The sequence below is a fragment of the Pelodiscus sinensis genome, chromosome 9, assembly GCF_052426305.1.
Source record: "Pelodiscus sinensis isolate ZL-2025 chromosome 9, ASM5242630v1, whole genome shotgun sequence".
NCBI classification, from domain to species: domain Eukaryota; kingdom Metazoa; phylum Chordata; order Testudines; family Trionychidae; genus Pelodiscus; species Pelodiscus sinensis.
Window position 1 is genome coordinate 67,476,014 of NC_143060.1, and position 17,252 is coordinate 67,493,265.

General features: G+C 66.1%; 1 protein-coding gene across 1 annotated transcript; it reads left to right on the forward strand.

Annotated features, from left to right (window-relative positions):
• The first annotated feature begins 7,810 nt into the window (after positions 1-7,810).
• On the forward strand, positions 7,811-16,049 carry CRIP1 (cysteine rich protein 1). Its single transcript, XM_075937081.2, has 5 exons — positions 7,811-7,977; positions 14,469-14,563; positions 15,108-15,165; positions 15,443-15,490; positions 15,920-16,049. The coding sequence occupies exons 1-4, from the start codon at positions 7,938-7,940 to the stop codon at positions 15,481-15,483; spliced, it is 234 nt and encodes a 77-aa protein (XP_075793196.1). The 5' UTR covers positions 7,811-7,937; the 3' UTR covers positions 15,484-15,490; positions 15,920-16,049.
• Positions 16,050-17,252: the final 1,203 nt, after the last annotated feature.

The window sequence follows — 17,252 nt, forward strand, 5'->3', positions numbered from 1 at the left end:
AATGTCCCAGCAGCCAGCACCATGGGTACTTGGTCTCAGAGCCCCAAGGGAACAGGGGCACCCAGTGCGTGAGTGTCCTCCCCGTGGCGTGGCCACAGACAGCGAGAGGAATAGTCCAAGCAGGCACAGGGCCAGGGAAGGTTGCTGGGTGACAGGAGATTAAGGTGGCTATGGACAGCTCTCCCTGAGGCAGGAGCCATGGCAGGGCTGCCCTATGGGCGTGTACCAGAGCAGAGGCTCCTCCCACTCAATAGAAGACCAAAAGAGCGGTGTGACGGGGCCAGCCCAACGGTCCATCCAGCCCATGGGCCGCTCTACCCGCAGCGGCCAGTGCCCAGAGGGGGTGAACAGAACAGGGAACCATCATGCGATCCCTCCCCGGTCGCCCATTCCCAGCCTCTGGCAAACAGAGACCAGGGACACCCTCCCTGCCCAGCCTGGCTAACAGCCACTGATGGACCTGACCTCCATGAACTTACCTAGCTCTTTTCTGAGCCCTGTTAAAGTCTTGGCCTTCACAACATCCTCTGGCAAGGAGTTCCACAGGTTCTTGCATTATAGGAACACTAACTCTTCTTTAGTGCTTTTTCCACATCAGTCATGCTTTTATAGACCTCTGTAATGTTCCCCCAGTCAGCTCTTTTCCCAGCTGAAAAGTCCCAGGATTTTAAATCTCTCCTCAAATGGCAGCCGTTCCAAACCCCTCGTCATTTTCTTTGCCCTTTTCTGAACTTTTCCCAGTGCCAAGATCTCTTTTGTGAGCTGAGGCGAGTGGGCAGGTGGGCAGGCAGGACTCCCGCTAGAAAGCGTCCCGCGCTCTCTTCGGCCCATGTCGGAGGCTCCTCTCGGTCCCGTGCTAGGCCTTGTGCCCTGTTCCTGCCGGCTGCAGGGCCACACCTTGGCCACACACTTGTGTTACGTTGCCATGGCGCCTGGCGTGTACACAAACACTGCCAGTGAGTCTCTGCCATGCGGGGCGTTGGCCCGGCTGCCAGTGGGCGCACACGCCCGCGCTGGTTAAAGTTGGACGGGACTTAGGCGTGCGGGAGGAGGCACCGCCCGGCCGGGCTGGCTGGTGACTCACAGCCGGAGCCGTTCCGCGACGGGCTTTTCCCTGGACAGGTTTATTGGGGGAAAGTGTAAAAGCAAACGAGCTCGGTTCGGTGCCACGCGCCGGGAGCCAGGAATCAGCTGCCATCTTGGCCCTGTGGCAGGGACGTGGGCAGGCGGGGAGCCGGCGCTGCGCTGTGTGAGCCGCGTTCCCCTGCGTGCTACAGCCACCCTGAGCTCTGGCCTGGAACCCTGCCACGTGCTCCTCCTGGGCCCTGTCGCCGCAGCCTGCAGGGGCTCGGCCCAGCTCCCCAGAGCACATGGAGGCGGCTAGCCTGGGCCTGCCGGGGCAGTCACGTCCAGGCGGCGCTTGTGCAGAGCCCTGGCTGGCCGCTTCACTCGGGGTCGATCCTCTTGGAGCAGGGGGCTGGACTCGATGAGCCCCAGGCAGCCGGGGTGGGGGACACCCTGGTCGTGCCAGCGTCCCTCCAGTTCCCAGCAAAGGCGCAGGGAGGGGTGGCCAGAGGGTCGCTGGAGGGTTTGGGAGCGGACTGCTGGCCCCAGCTTGCACGGCTGAGCATGCCGGCCTCGGTCCGAGCTAGCCCCACGCCGTGCTCACGGCCCCGCAGGCGACGTGGGACTTGCCAGACTCCTCAGACCGGGGCCCAGCCAGGCCAGGAGGCTGCACTGCCAGACGCTGTCCCAGGTGCTCAGAGGGCAGTGGGGGAACCGGCCAACTGGGACTGGCTCCCCCCCCCCCCCCGCCTGTCAAGCAGAAGCCGCTTTGTGGCCCGAGCAGGCGTGTCTGCGAGCGCCTGGCCTGGCTGGCGCGTCGCTCCCTGGTTCCCAGGCCTGGAGCATCGGCTGCCCATTTATCTCGATCAAGGCCGGTCCCGCCTTGGGCCGTCTGGCTGCTTCGCGCTGTGGTCTCCCTGCGCAGATTAGAGGGGGCTTAGCAGCGTGTAAATCTCTGTGACTGACGTGGCTGGACGCCCCCCCCCGGCCCCGGCCCCGCACTCTGCCTTGCAGCCTGTCTCCTCCACAGCCCTTCCATCCGGTCACCCCGCACCCTGCTGGCACCCAGCCGCTGGCCCGGGGGGGTTCTCCTGGTGCACTGCGCTCGTGTGTCCGTGGGGGGCAGGAAGGAATCCTGCGCTGTCGGCGTGGGAGGGGTGCGGGCTGCGGTCTCCCGACCAGGGTCTCTGGCTGGCTCTCTCCGCAGGGTGACCAGCTGTCCCGTTTTTAAAGGGACAGGCCTGTATGTCAGCCCTCCTGCAGCTGTGCCTGGCGTTTATTAAAAACAGGCAAAATGGTCCCATATTTTCTGTCTCGCCCTCCCATCAGTAGTGGCGGGTCCTGCTGCTGCTGGAGGAATGTGCACCCCTCCTGGAGCGCACCTGAGGCTAGGAGGGCGATGAAGACTCCAGCCGTGCGGGGTTTCTTTGTAAGGGGCTCAGTGCGCCCCAGGCTGGCGCGGCGCAGCCCTGCTTGGCTGCTGGAGCGCTCCCGAGGACGAGACCTTTCCGGGGTCCCCGGGCAGCCTAGGGAAACGGGGGGAGTGTGGCGCTCAGCGGACACCTTGGAAGGGGCCTGTGTCCTCGCGCCTGCCTGTGGCTCGCCAGGCCCCCAGCTCAGGGAGAGGCGGGAATCCACAGTGCGACTGCCCTGGGCAAGGGAGTTTGGAGACGTGTCCGGCCCCGTGTCCTCGGGGCGCTGCTGAGCCCAACGGTAACGGGGCAGCTCCGCTTCCCCCCCGGGAGTGCACAAGCCCCAGCCACCCCCTGGCGCCCCAAGCCCGGGCAGTGAGCGGCCGCTCTCCGGGGAGCCCCCCTCCGAGAGCGCGGGGGCCTGCCAATGCCTCCGGCCCGGGGCGGGACCGGCGGGGCTGCAGCAGGCTGGGAGGAGGTGCGCCTGACGGGCCACATGCATTGCCTCGCTCCTCAACCCGCTGCCGGACGGGGAGTCCTGGTGTGGGCGCCCCTCCCTAACAACACCCCTTAACACAAGCAAACAGCACGGGCTGCACCGAGCGCAGCCACCCTGCTCCCGGCACCGCCCTCGGGGCTGGCACAAAGGCTGCCTGGGCCGCGGCGCCCGTGTTAGCTGCGATTGGCTGCGTTCACAAGCTCCCTGCCAGGCGCTGCACCGTGGCGGGGGCCCTGCGAGCGCGTCGCTGCCAGACGGCATGAGCCCAGGGAGCCCCCACAGCCACAGCAGCGCCGAGGGGCCCCCTGGCCAGGGGCTCTGCCAACGTTCTCAAGGGCAGTGAAACGCACGAGCGGGGGGCTCCGGCCTGCAGGAAGACCAGACCCAGCAGCCCATGCGCCCCGCGGCCCCTGCACGAGCCCTGCTCCCCTACCCCGGGGCTGCCTGCCTGCTGCAGAGTGGGGAGCAGGGACAGAGGTCTGCCCTCGTGCGCCCACCTCGGTCTGCCCAGGGACGCAGGCAGCCTCTCCCTGCGGCAGGAAGGGCCCCTGCCGCGCTGCCCGTTCCACGTGGGCAGGCAGACGCCCCCACCCTGCTGTGAATTCGCCAGCAGAGGGCAGTGCTGGGGTGGTTCTCGGTGGAGCTGCCGCACTGCCTCCTTGAGGGCCAGCTCCAGGACTGCTGCTCTCCAGGCTGCAGGGTCCTGGCCGTTGGACTAGAAATTACACTGGGTGACAACCATCACTCTGATCCTTTCCCGAGACTTACCAGTTAGCGGGTCGCTAATATCATGTGGCAGGAGGTTCCGCTGGCTAACATGGTGCTCAGGGTATCTTTGTCTTTTCCCTTGGTCCCAGTTCATTGCCTGTTAGTTTAACTGAAAACAGGCCCTCGATTCACTCCTGAGCCAATGCCCCCGGCGCCCGAGCTGGAATTCAGAGAGCCCCGTGAGCCTGTAGTGGCAGGGGATGTTAGAGTAAACAGCATGACTAGCTGTGCAGCTAAGGGCCGGTCAGAGGCTGGGCCAAAGCCAGGAGGGAACCAGGCTCCTCCGCCGGTGGAGTCGAGTAGGACACCAGCTTTCTAACAGGGCGGGTTCGGGGCTCCATCGAGAAATCCTGCCCTGTTGACGGGCAGTGTCCAGCACAAAAGTCCAGCTGCCCCCCAGGTGCCTGCGCTCGGCTGTACCCCGCTGGTTTGTCCCTGCAGTTTGCTGACCTCAGAGCGACTCGGCGAAGAGGCGGCTCGTGAGGAAGGGCCAGGACGTGTCAGAAACGAAGCCTGCCATTTTCCCAGCATCCCCCTCAGGCTCTTTTGGTTCTCTCCCTTGCTCAGGGTCCTGGCCACAATTTAAAGACCCCCCCCCACCCCCGTCCTTCCCTCCTCAGGCTGAGAGCTACTGAGGCCTCTGGCTCCGCAGAGTAAGAGTCTCCTGGCAGGCTGCGTCAGTGGCCACAGCTCACTGGACCTCGTGGGGCCGTCTGCTCTGCTGTTGTTCCCAATGTTTGTGGAGGCCTTTCTGCTCCCAGGGAAACCCCTGCAGCCTGGCAGACGAGGCGGCCAAGTCCCGGGGCTGGCGCCCAGTCAGCTGCCTGCGGGGTGCGCACGTAGCGGAGTAGGAGAAAGGCTGCGCGGGCCCCCATTTGGTGGGCTAACGGGAGCGTGAAACCCCCCAGGCCCCTCAGGACCCAGCGTGTTTCTGAGCTCGCGGGCTGTAAACCGGAGCCGTGCGCCCCGCTGGGACGGGGGGGTTATGGTGCTTGGGATGTTTGATCCCAGGACTTGCTGTCCCCCCGGATCCGCTCCAGCAGCCGGAGGAGTGGTGGGCGCGATTCCCACCCCCGGCTTTGCTCCAGTCTGGTGCTGGCGTAGTGCCCTGACACTGGGGCGGGGGGGCGGGTGTGCAATTGGAGTGATGCAGGGGAGTGGCTCGCCACGTCCCTTAGGCACTGACGGGGGGCCTACAGCCTCTGTGGGCCCCTGGGTAAGATGGGGGGCTGGCTCCCCTCCCCGACCCCCCACCCAGCTCTCCTTGGTCTGTTCCCTCCAGCGTCACTCCAGCCCTCGCTCCCCGGCGCTTCTCAGAGCCAGTGTGCCAGCCGCCCCCGGGGGGTATCTGACGCCCCGCGGGAGTGCGGGCCTCAGGTCAGTCCAGGGGAGCGGAGGGTTTCTCTCTGGGAGGCTGTAGGAGCGACCTCTGTGCCCCCCCCCCCCCCCCCCGCTCTAAAAGCCGATTGCAGCTGCCGTCACATCAGCCTGGCCGGGCCCACCGTCTTACGCCAAGTTCACTCCACCCGCTCCCATGATGAGCTGAGCTCACGCCTCCCGTGTCCCGGCCACACTCCCGGGGCTAGGCTGACCCTCCCGCAACGCCACACCTGCCACTCTGGTATCCAGCCGTGCCGGCCACAGCGCTCCTGGCCCCACCGCCCTTGTTTCCACTTCAAAGCCACTGAGGTTTTAATCCCAGCAGACCTCCACGCGGCCCTAGCCCCTGGCCTATGCTAGACACCCCAGCGCCGACCGATCCCAGCTCAGATCAGGATGAGCCACGTGTGAGCCAAAGCCAGGGCATCCAGGCAGGAGGTGGCGTCGGTTTCACTAAACTCACCCTCGTGCTCTCAGTCTCCTGCCTTTAGCACCTGTGTTCCATGAAAAGCTCCGTCCAGCCCACCTCTCTAGCCTCCTTAGCACCAGGCCTGCGATTGACAGGTCCCCCCATTATAAAATACTTGGGTCTGGCTATTCCTCTAGCGCGCTGGCTGAGGAAGCGGGCTTGCCCACGACAGCTCAGCTACCAGATACGTTCGTTAGTCTCCGCGGTGCCACAGGACCCCGGGCTTGAAGGGACCTTGGTGACGCGGCTGCAGCGTGTGTGTTCAGACAAGGCCTGGTGCTGGCCGAGGCCTGCGGGGACCAGGGAGTCTCGGCCCGCCGGAGAAGTTTCTTGCGTGATTTCCAGCGCAGGGCTGCACCCCGCCTAGCGGTCTGGCTGGCGCTGGAGGCTGGCCACGCACCGGGGACCGAGTGCCCATGGCGCCACTGCAGCGTGGAGCCAACGGCACATCCCTGCCACGAACGAGGCCGGGCCACGCAGCAGCAGCGCACAAGGCCCTGAACTGGTAAGAGCGTCACCCTTCCCGTGGCCCTGAGCCTGCAGTGGGAGGCAGGTCCCCTCGGTGCAGAGCGCAGCCACGCTGGCGCCCGAGTAGCTCTCCTGGCCTCTCAGAGCGAGTCACCGGTGGCAGTGCGGACTAGGGCCCGAGGCTCCCTGGGGGAAGCTTTGTGGCCCTGCCACGCCTCGCCCCAGAAAAGAGCAGTAAAGAAGTCCTCCACGCTTCCTAGAGCGGCTGTGTGAGACGCAGCCAATCAGGGCCCAGCAAGCTGGTATAAAAGAGAGCTGCTGCTGGACCCACTCAGTTCCTTGCTGGAGTTGTAGAAGTGTGGCAGGAGCTGGCTGCTGGGACTCTGGACAAAGCCCTAGGGCAAGGGTGAAGACAGTGCAGGGCTGTGGCCAGGGAATTAGTGCAGCTGTGGCAATGGAGTGGATGGACAGGGCAGCCAGCTTCTCCTTACAGAGCCCCTGGACCGGGATCCAGGATAGTGGCTGGGCTGGGCTGCCCCCATTCTCCATGGACAAGGAGGCACCCAGAGGAGGGCAGTGAAGCAGGGGGGCCCATGAGAGAGGGGCTGAGACGGGGGCACAGCAGGACGACACAGAGCACGTAGGAGCCTGGCCAGGGGGCGCCCAGGAACAGGCCTGCTCGGGGGGAAGTGTCCATGGGACCCAGCCACAGGGGCTGTCTAGCAGCTGGGCACCATGTGGCTAGCCCCTGCCCCCCGTCTTGTGCCAAGACATGAGGCGCCGGCAGCTGGGACCCGCTGGGCCTTGGGCAGAGCCCCCCCTCCAGGCCGGGGGGCCACGCCATGGCTGGCACTAAGCAAACAGCTGCCGTGCTTGTTCTGGGGGCACCTCGGAGAGCTTGGGCCCCCCCCCCCGCAGTCAGCTTAGCACGAGCTCCAGGGGGCCGGCTGGAAAGGGAGAGTGGCTCCCTGCTCATGGAGCCCAGGCTGGCCAGAGACCTGCTCCCTGCCAGGACCCCCAGACTGCGGGAGAGAACCCGCCAGCCCCCCTGGCCAAAGGCAAGGCACATGGGGGGGTGCTGGGGCCAGGAGAGGCGATGCACGGGGGGGGAATTGGGGGGGCCGGGGCCAGGAGAGGCGATGCACGGGGGGGGGGAATTGGGGGGGCCGGGGCCAGGAGAGGCGATGCACGGGGGGGGGAATTGGGGGGGCCGGGGCCAGGAGAGGCGATGCACGGGGGGGGGAATTGGGGGGGGCCGGGGCCAGGAGAGGCGATGCACGGGGGGGGGAATTGGGGGGGGGCCAGGGGGCCAGGGGGGGGGGGGGGGGCCGGGGCCAGGAGAGGCGATGCACGGGGGGGGGAGGGGGGGGGGGGGCCGGGGGGGGGGGGGGAGTTGGGGGGGGCCGGGGCCAGGAGAGGCGATGCACGGGGGGGGAATTGGGGGGGCCGGGGCCAGGAGAGGCGATGCACGGGGGGGGGAATTGGGGGGGCCGGGGCCAGGAGAGGCGATGCACGGGGGGGGGAATTGGGGGGGCCGGGGCCAGGAGAGGCGATGCACGGGGGGGGGAATTGGGGGGCCGGGGCCAGGAGAGGCGATGCACGGGGGGGGGAATTGGGGGGGGCTGGGTGCAGGCGGGGGGCTGCCCTCACTCCCTCGCCCCCTCCGTCCACCAGCGCAGCCACCGCAGCCCCAAGCCCGGCCCTTCTCCCCCCACCCCGCCCTGTTCCGCCTGCCTGGGGCGGGGCGCTCGGCGGGGCGGGCCGGGGGGTGACCTGGTCGGCCCGAGAGGCCCCGCGGCAGAGCCGCTCCCTGCAGCAGCCAGCGCAGATCCCGGCCGCCCCTGCACCGCGCACCCTGCACCTTGCACCGCGCACCATGCCCAAGTGCCCGCGCTGCCAGAAGGAGGTGTACTTCGGTAAGTACCGCGCCCTGCCCCCTGTCCTCCGCCTGCCCCTGTCCTCCGCCTGCACCCCGCACCCTGCCCCCGCCTGCCCCTGTCCTCCGCCTGCACCTTGCCCCCCGCCCCGCCTGCACCCCGCACCCTGCCCCCGCCTGCCCCTGTCCTCCGCCTGCACCTTGCCCCCCGCCCCGCCTGCACCCCGCACCCTGCCCCCGCCTCCGCACCCCGCCTGCCCCCCCCCGCCCCGCCTGCACCCCGCACCCTGCCCCCGCCTGCTGCCCCCGCCCCCCCCCGCCTGCACCCTGCCCCCCGCCTGCCCCCCGCACCCTGCCCCGCTCCCTGCCCCGGGCTGCCAGAAGGAGAGGTACTTCGGTAAGTACCGCGCCCTGCCCCCCGCACCCTGCCCCCCGCCTGCCCCGGCCCCCTGCCCCGCTCCCTGCCCCGGGCTGCCAGAAGGAGAGGTACTTCGGTAAGTACCGCGCCCTGCCCCCCCCGCCCCCCGCCTCCAGCCCCCTGCCCCCTGCCCCGCTCCCTGCCCCGGGCTGCCAGAAGGAGAGGTACTTCGGTAAGTACCGCACCCTGCCCCCGCACCCTACTTCCCGCCCTGCCTTCCCCTGTCCCCCGTACCCTGCTTCCTGCCCCGCCTGCCCTCTGCTCTGCTTCCTGCCCCGCGCTGCCAGAAGGAGGGCACCCAGCTTCCTGCCTTCCCTTACCCGAGGGGTGCCCTGCTCCTGCACCCAGCCTCCCCTGCCCTTCCCCTTCCCCAGGGTGCCTGCCACCCAGCCCCCTCCAAGGGGTGGCAGGGACTCAGCCTGTGCCCATGCAGTGCCCTGCCTGCCACACCCCCTCTCTGTACGGGCTCCCTGGCACCAGAGCTCTGAGGGGCAGCTTGCCCTCCCCCTCTCCCTTCCCCTCCACACCTTCCTGGCTCCCTGCAGGGGCACAGCACAGCTACCTGCCCCCCATCCCTGCTCCCCGTCTGTACCAGCCCCTGGCACCCTGCTAAGGCAAAGCCCAGCGCCCTGGCAGCAGCCCAGGAGGGTGGGGCGGGGGCCGTGCCCAGGATGCTCTGGCGACGCACTGCTGCTGCGGCCGGTGCTCGCTTTGTGCCCCCCGCTGCCAGCTGTTGTCATCACCTGCCTCCCCCCAGGCTGGGCAGGGGCAGCGATCAGCAGGCCGAGACCCCCGGGGTCTGTGATGTGCCCCCGCCCCAGCAGGGCTCCTCTGCCCGCAGCCTGGGGAGGATGTTTTGATTACGGGTTTTGTGCCTGCCCCCAGGCTGGGAGTAAGGAGACGGGAACAGCAGCGAGGCAGGACAGCGGCTCTGCGGCTCGGGAGCATCGCTCCCCACCCCTCCTTACATGCTGCCTTTATAATTCCCCCTCCCCCCGCCGTGCCCGGTCGGCTCTCGGGTCATCTCTAGAGGGCCTGGAAATCCGTGTGCACACGCCAGCGGCTCGCCACGCTCCCACACAACACACACGGCTGCACGGCCCGGAGAAGTCACAAGGGCCGCAGGCAGGTTGAGAAAATGCCAGTCCTGGAACCAAGGATCTCCTGGTTTACTAGGGAGGAGCCCCAAAGCACAGCCCGCAGGGTGGGGCGGGGCACTGTCGTTTTTACACCACGTGTATTGCACTGGCTTCACGCTGCGGCCCACTGGATTCCGGGCCGCAGACGGGGGCGGGTTCTGAAGGAAAGAGACAAGTTCTTCTCTCGCTGCCCATCGTGCGGGACGTCGCTGAGACCTCCTCTTCCTTCCTACCGGGAGGGGGTGCAGAACCCCCGAACCACCCAGTCTTACACAATGTCAGACCCTGTCAGTTTCTAGTACAGGAAGCCCCGGCCTCTGCCCAGCTGCAAGCCCTTCCGTGGAGGGGAACGGTGCTAGGAGGCGGGTGCTGTTTGTTGAGGTTTGCTGGAGAAATCTCAAATCGGCTCTGGCCCTGTGCCGTGCACGTCTGGCGCCCGCTGCAGGAGCCAGTGGCAATGGCTAACAGGTGGGAAGTTGTGTCGAGGTCACACGCTTGGAATTTGCAGGGCAAAGAAGGCCTGGAGGAAGCGGTGGGAAGGAGAGGGCGTTGTGCGTGTGGGTCTGAGCGGGCAGATACGCTAACACCAAAAGCCAAGGGACGCGCTGTGCTTTTGTACTAGACGCTAAATCCGGTTTGATCCTGCGATGTTTCCATCTAAGCTGCATGCGCTGGGCAGCTTGTGTCTAACAGCTAAAGAGGGTTCTCCTGGCAGGAGCTTCCGGAGGCAAACACGTCAGATAACTATACCCAGGTGCGTTTCCATCTTCCGTGTCAGCCCCTGAGCCTTGTGCGGTCTTTTGCCCTGGGCCATGGTGAGCACAGAGCTCTGCCAAGTACATCTGGGCGCAGTGTTTTCAGCTGACAGGACATTTGCTGAAAAATGTGTTTTCCAGGGCACTGAAACTATTTGTGACTTCAGGGCAAATTCAAGCGGTCGTTTCGGCTGAAAACACCATGCAAGGCCCCTTTGAAACTGCCGGTCGGGCTCCCTTTGCCTGGCTGGAGAGTTTGCTGTGCGTCATCATTCTCCAACCAGCTCGCTTCACCCAAGCACCATTTGGGGGGGTTTGTTTGTGAGGAAAACACAAGAAAAAGAAATCTGGTTCCATTCAAATGAAGCAGGCGTTTCAGTCTGGCTCCCGGACCAAACAGCGCAGTGATTCACCCAGCTCCTCCACTCCCGCGCCGTTAGCCGGCCAGGCCTTCTGGAGGCGGCCCAGCACCCCGGGAGAACTCGCTCGGGCCTTTGCCGGGCTGCCCTGGGAGAGCCTCCCGCAGCTCGCTGCCTCTGTTCCCTCCTGTGCGGGGTCACGGGGCCTTTCCTCGCAGGCTGGGACAAGGTCACGCCATTCCGACTGTCGGTGAGCGGTCACATGGTCACTCAGGCAGATCAGTAGAGGCGCTGGCTTACAGCCAGGTTACACTTCCCTGCAAGCTCCATCGCCGCTGTGTGCTTAGGGTGGCCGATGGGGTGGGCAGGGAGCGAGCCAGCCAGGGACCGGGACGCTCCAGGCCAGAGTCCAGCGGTTCCTAAATAATGTACAAAGCAGTGAACTGGATTCTGAGCAGCAAGTTCCGCTGTGGATCCCAGCGAGGAATCCCTGGGCACAGCGGAGGGCCCCGTGGACTCAGGAACGTCTCCTCGTAGTGGGGTCACAGAGCCGGGGAGGTAGCGGTCAGGCTTGGGGTTTCTTACAACGCTCGCGCCATGCCTTGGACAGGCTTTGGACTTGAGCTGACTGCCCTGGGCGTTGGAGCCAGCCCCTAGCCAGCTCCAGATGGGTGGCTGCACCCTGCTTTGGACGCGTTCCCCAGAAGCTGCAGATTTCTGGGCTGGCTCAGAGCACTTCAGCGGGTAACGAGATCCCGCTTCCTGCCGTGGGTGTGTCAGAGGTTTGGGTGGCTAGCCCTGGCAATTACCTTTCCAGCCAAAGTTTCATTCTAGCTACTGAAACCACTTGCAGAAGTTCCCCGATCTCTTGGCTTCCCCATGTCCCTGGCATGAGAACTCACCAGACCTGGTCGTAGAAGGACTGTATCAAATCAATCTAAGCCATGGGCTGGGAACACATTGAGGGTTTTGTCTTTCTGCGGCTTATATTTCGCCTTCTATTTGCTTATAGGGTGTGTCCTGCTTTTCTGTCTCCTGTGCCAGGAAAAAATAATCAGGGAACGGCTCAGAACCCAAGAATTCCAGAGTTCGTACGTCCCAGCTCTCTGTGATGGAGACTTAACTGTTTCTCTGGTTCCCCCTCCATTCGCGTTTGCCCGTCATGCCAGAAATTCCCTACCAATTCCTGACGCGGTGCTAGCGCTGGCTGGAGGCCTGCTCGAGATGAGGTGCCCATGACAAGCCACCAGTTCAGTTCCTGATGTCCAGTAGACTCAACCAAAAGGGGATGAAATCCGTTCTGGGTGCCAGAGCCTTGTCTAGCCTGCTGGTGCCAACGCCCACTCCAGTCCAGTGGGAATTTTGTGGAAGTTTCCCCAGTGTAGATAAGGCTCTGCTTGGCACATGACTACCCTGGCACTGGGCAGCGTCACGTCCGTGGCATCTCCCTCCTGCCAAGGGAACGTTTGCTACGCTGACTGGTACAAAAGGCTTTAGTAGAACTGTCAGCACCTGGAGGCAGGCTGGCTTGGTTCTGGATTGCACCTCCCCGGGCGTAAACACGGGGCTTTGTCTGGTCCTGTGAGCGCGGGAGGGGAGCCAGCTGTCACTCACAGCTGGCCGAGCCTGGCCGGGTGGAACAGGACTAAGCCGATGGGGCTCTGTGCGCGTTCTGCTGGGCAAGGAAGGGCTGGTTTCAGGAAGTTGCTGGTGTGATCTCAGCTGCACGAGCCAGAGCGCGGGGTTTGCCTTAGCAGCCTTGCAATAAGAGTTCAGCCTCTCGGTCGGGGGGCGTGTACGGCTGGCAACGGGTCCTTTGCTCCAGGTTAGCTGCCGCTGCCCTGCCTTTCACTTACACTGCCAGGTCCTCCCGTCCGAGCTGGGGGCCTGGCTGGGAGCCAAACGTGCTGCTTCGTGTAGGCTGCTCCTTGGGGGGATGCCACGCGCCTCGTGGGGCATTGGCCTTTTGCAGTTCCCCAGTGGCGGGAGGCTCCTGAGGAAGGACAGCTCAGTGGCCTCTGACTGGAGAGAGCAGCGTTCGAGTCCCTGCTCTGCCACAGGTGTCCTGCGTGACCTTGGGAAAGTCACCGGACCGCTCTGTGCCTCAGTTCCCCTTTGCAAGGGGGCGATAGCGCGGCTCGGCCCGCCGGGGGTTTGCAGGGAAAGGTGAGACGCGCCGAGGGTCTGGCCGTGGGGCCGCGTTGCTCTCTGAGATCCGGGGGGCGCTGCAAGGAGCCGTCTTGACATTTGCCGGGTTCTGAAGCCTTTCAGAACAGCTGCCAAGGTGCCGGTTTAATTTCCTTGCGGCCCTGGCAGCTGCATCCCCGCTGAGTTGCGAGGCGTTTTCACACGGGGAAGGATCAGGCTCATGCCCCGTCCCCGGCTCGTCTCCAGCCTGCTTGCCGGACGACGCACGAGGGAGCTGTTCACGCCAGGAGCCTGGCGCCTGCCCGCGAGGTGCCGTCTGAGACCCCCGTGTCTCCTGGAGTTAGCGGTCACCCCCGGGACAGGCGGCGTAATGCCAGGGCCCCGGCAGAGCCGCATGCCGCTGCAGCGCAGAGCGTAGTGTGCAGAGGTCTCCGTGACTGTCCCCGCACTCGGACCCGGCTGGAAAGCCCACGCACAGGGCCTGGTACCGAAGGGGTCTCGTGCGAAGCTCGGCTGCGTCGCGGTGCACACAGCCACGGGGGCATGGCTGGCAGAACACCCGCCCCACTAGGAAAGTGCATCCCACCCCGGGCTCCTCTCTCCCGCCTCGCGGAAACGTGTTCCGGAGCAGGGCCTGGCTCCGGCGCCCGTCTCCAAGCACGCTGCCTGCTGGGCCTTTCAGCAAGAAACGGGGCCTCCAGGCCCTGGCGAGAGGAGGCCCCCTGGGCCTGTGGCTGGAAAGGGCTGGCTGGCCCGTGCTTGGCTTCCCAGTGTCCGGCCAGGCCTCTCCCGTGACAGTCAGACTGAAGGGGCCGTGATCTCGGGCTGTCGGGCTATTGTGAGCCGCGTAAGCTGAGGCCACTGATGGGTTTGGCGCTCAGATGCCCACTTGTGCAGAAGAATTTGTGCCTGCGTAGAGGAGCCGTCCTGGCTGGGCGAGGGCTGGCCGCGTACTGCTGCTCTCGAATTCGGCCCCGGCCCCACTTTCCTGCTGCAAGTCCCTCCCCTCGGAGCCGGGTCTAGCGTGTGAGACGCAGGCGCGTCGGCCCTTCCAGAAAGCAAGGGGAGGTGACGACGCAGCAGGCGTTTCAGAACCCAGCCCTTCCTACTGGCAGCAGTGTGCCTGGATATTGGGTGGAAAATGCTTGTGTGAGCCGCACTTTGGTGTGTGCGGAGCAAGTACTGCGCATGCTAGTGCCTGTTTTTCTGCACACACATTCTCTCACGTGCACACTCTCACACACGTGTACACATGCTCTCACATGCACACACTCGTGCAAGGGCCGCATGGGTTTGGAATTATTTTGCAAGTGCTCTGCGGGCGTCTGAAGTTGAAAACGGGGCGTCTGCCTCCAGGCCTCGCAAAAGCGAACCGTGAGCGAGCGCCACTGACCGCGGCAGTGAGAGACCCTGCCGCAGCCTTTGGATCGAGCTGCGCGCCGAGCGAGAGCTCTGGCAGTGACCAAATGCCAGGGCAGGCGCGAGGAGGGTTCAAAAGTCCAGAGTTCAGCGAGCCAGCGCCCCGCCCCGCCCCGGTCTGGCCCCCTCTGACAGACGCACTGACCCGCCCCTGTTCTCAGCCTGGGTGGCCGACAGGGCCAGCGGGGCGGGGCTGAGGGCCCACAGCGGCTCGCCCACCCTCGCTGGAGGGTGGGGGGCATGGACGTGCCTGTCGCAGCCGCCTGACGGTTGCTGTTTGGTTTCCCCGGCAGCCGAGAAGGTCACCTCCCTGGGGAAGGACTGGCACCGCCCGTGCCTGAAGTGTGAGAAATGCAACAAGACCCTGTCGTCGGGCGGCCATGCGGAGGTGAGGGCAGCGTCTGGCGCGGGGCGGGCTTGTCAGGGCTGTGATCAGCGGCCTCTTTCTGCCCCGGCCTGTGAGACCCGGGCACGGCCCAGCGGGAAACGCTGCGGCAGTGCCACGCCTCTCGCACGCTCGCCCTGCACAGCCGCACACGTCGGTGTCGCCGAGGGCGGGTTGCACGGTTCACACCAGCCTGGCCCCGCTGCTGCCGTGCTGGGCGGCCCCAGGTCCCAGCTGAGGAGGGACGGGGGTCGGGCCTTAGCCCAGGCCAGGGGTTGGTTCTCCCGGCATGTGGCCGTGTGTCGAGCACAGCTGGGAGTGAGGTCAGGACCCTGCGGGGGACAGCTGTCAGAGCAGTGTCCGGGCCCCAGGACTGGCAGGCGGGAGGGGGCAGGAAAGCGGGGTGCCCAGGGGCACAGATGTTCCGACGCGCGGCCCATACCCGCAGGGCTCCCCGTGCGCAGGGGCCTGAGCAGCACCTGCTCTTGGGGCCTGCGCGTCTCGGGCTCCCGCGTAACACGGCCTGAGGTGCCTCTTCTCTCTGCAGCATGACGGGAAGCCCTATTGCAACCAGCCGTGCTACGCTGCCTTGTTTGGCCCCAAAGGTCAGTTCTCCAGCCAGCAGGGATGGGCGGGCTGCTGCGTGCCGGCGGGGCTCTGTCTCCCGGCCTTCGGGCCCAGAAGCGTCCCCTGGGCGTTGGAGCCAGCCCCCCTCGCTCCCCCTGCCTCAGCCCTGTGGCGCCGGGTGCTGGAGGTCTGGCCTGTCGCGCTGGGCCCGGGCCGGCCAGCCGGAGGGTTCCCTGCCCGCCTGCTGCAAGCGCTGCCTGTGGGGTGGGGCTCCCTGCCCGGCGCAGCGGTGACCCCGCTCTGGTTCTCTTGCAGGGTTTGGCCGGGGCGGGACCGAGAGCCACACCTTCAAGTAACCTGCAGGTAAAGTCTCTCCCACGGCCACGGTGCATGCGCCAGACACGGGTCCAGCTCCCCTCGGCAAGCTGGGTTCCCTGCGCGCCCCTCGCACGGGCATGCTGCAGCCCCGTGCCCATAGGCAAGTGGGTCACACGCCTTCCCCCGCCTTCCTACGCCAGAGCCGGCCGGCGTCTGCCGCGGAGAGCCCGTCCCGCTGCCCTTATGCTCGGCACCGCGGAAAGCCACCAACGCGCGTGGCGCCCGAGTCTGGGACGCGCCAGCCAGCCAGCCCGGCCGTCTCCCTCTGCCCTTCATGCTGCCCTCCCCCGGTCGGCCCCTGGCCTGGAGGTGGGGCGTTCGCAGCCCGGCTTTGTTTCGGGTCCATGCACCACAAGCGCAGCCCTGCAGCCTGCTGGCTGACCGCTCACCGGCCTCTCCCTTTCCTCCCCCCAGGGCTGCACGGAGGGGCTTCCGGCCAGAGCCTGAGGACCACGCCCACGCCTGGACAAATGCAGTCCCAAGCCGCTGTGTCACTGGCCCGCTAAAAGCAATAAACGCCCTGGCGGAGTGGGGCTGGTGGCCATGGGAGAGCCCGTTTGTCTGTCGGGATGGGGCGCGGGGCGGGGGCGTCGCACTCGGGAGGGAACGGGGAAGTTGGCCGGCATCCCAGCAAGCCGGGTGGAAAAGAGACGGGCTCTGGTCCCCTTGCAGCCAAAACCGTGGCCCAGCTTTGAGCCGGGCCCCACGCTCGTATCCGCAGGCAGTGGGGAAGCCGCTTCCGCACCTGAGTCCTGTGTTTTGGTCACCCGGTGCCCCCAGGCCCAGATGGCCAGAGCCCATGTGGGACTCCCCACCACGGCCAGCACTGCCACGGGCAGCCCAGGGAAAGAGACTCCCGCTGGGGGTGGCCCATTCCTCCAACGCTAGGCCCCACTCTGTGCCCCCCCCGGCCAGCTGGCCCTGTTCATGGGAGGCAGGGACGCCAGGAGCGCCTGCGAGTCTCTGGCAGGGCCAGTGCTGGTGCCACGCCAGGCGTCTGGGGGGCTCTGTAGGGACCAGCAGCTGGGGTGACTCGATTCCATGTGTGCAGCGAAGGCGGCTTGTTCCCTTTGGGCTGCTTCTTGCGTCTGCACAGGAGGCAGCCTCCCTCCCACGTGTCAGCTCCCGGCGCCGACGAGCAGCGCGCAGCCTGCCCCCGCCCTCTCCTCGACCCCAGGCTGCTCCTCGGACTCCTCCATGCCCTCGGCTCTCTTCCCCCGGAGCTGGTGCCACCCCCCTGGGTGTTAAACTGTGGCCCTGTCAGCCCCTCACACCTGGCTCAGCCCAGTCTCAGGCTGGTGCTCCAAACCACGGGGCTTCCGTTATTCCCTTGGGGAGACTCACCCGTTGCTTTGCTTTATTCCCTTTACTCTGCCCCGGCTGTAGACAGTTACCACGGGCTGCATCCCACCCAGAGAGCGCGGAGCCAGACTTGTGCCATTTGGGTGCCTTGAGGCCTTTGGCAAGCCCAGCTCGAGTTCCTCTCCCTGCAGAGATTCGCTCATTCGTTCGCGGCTGCTCTGCCTACGGGGCAGCAGCCTCTCGCAGTGCAGGGCCAGACCAGAGCAGTGTTCCAGTGCCCTCTACACACCCTCTGGCCTCAGTTTCTCCCACTCCTGGATTGGCGAGCACCAGGCCAAGCCGCAGCCTCTGACACGCTACCGAGATGCCCATCGTAACCCTCGCCTTGCCCCCCGCACAGTGTGGGAAGCGGCAGCGCCGTACCCCCAAGATCAGCTGCATGCTC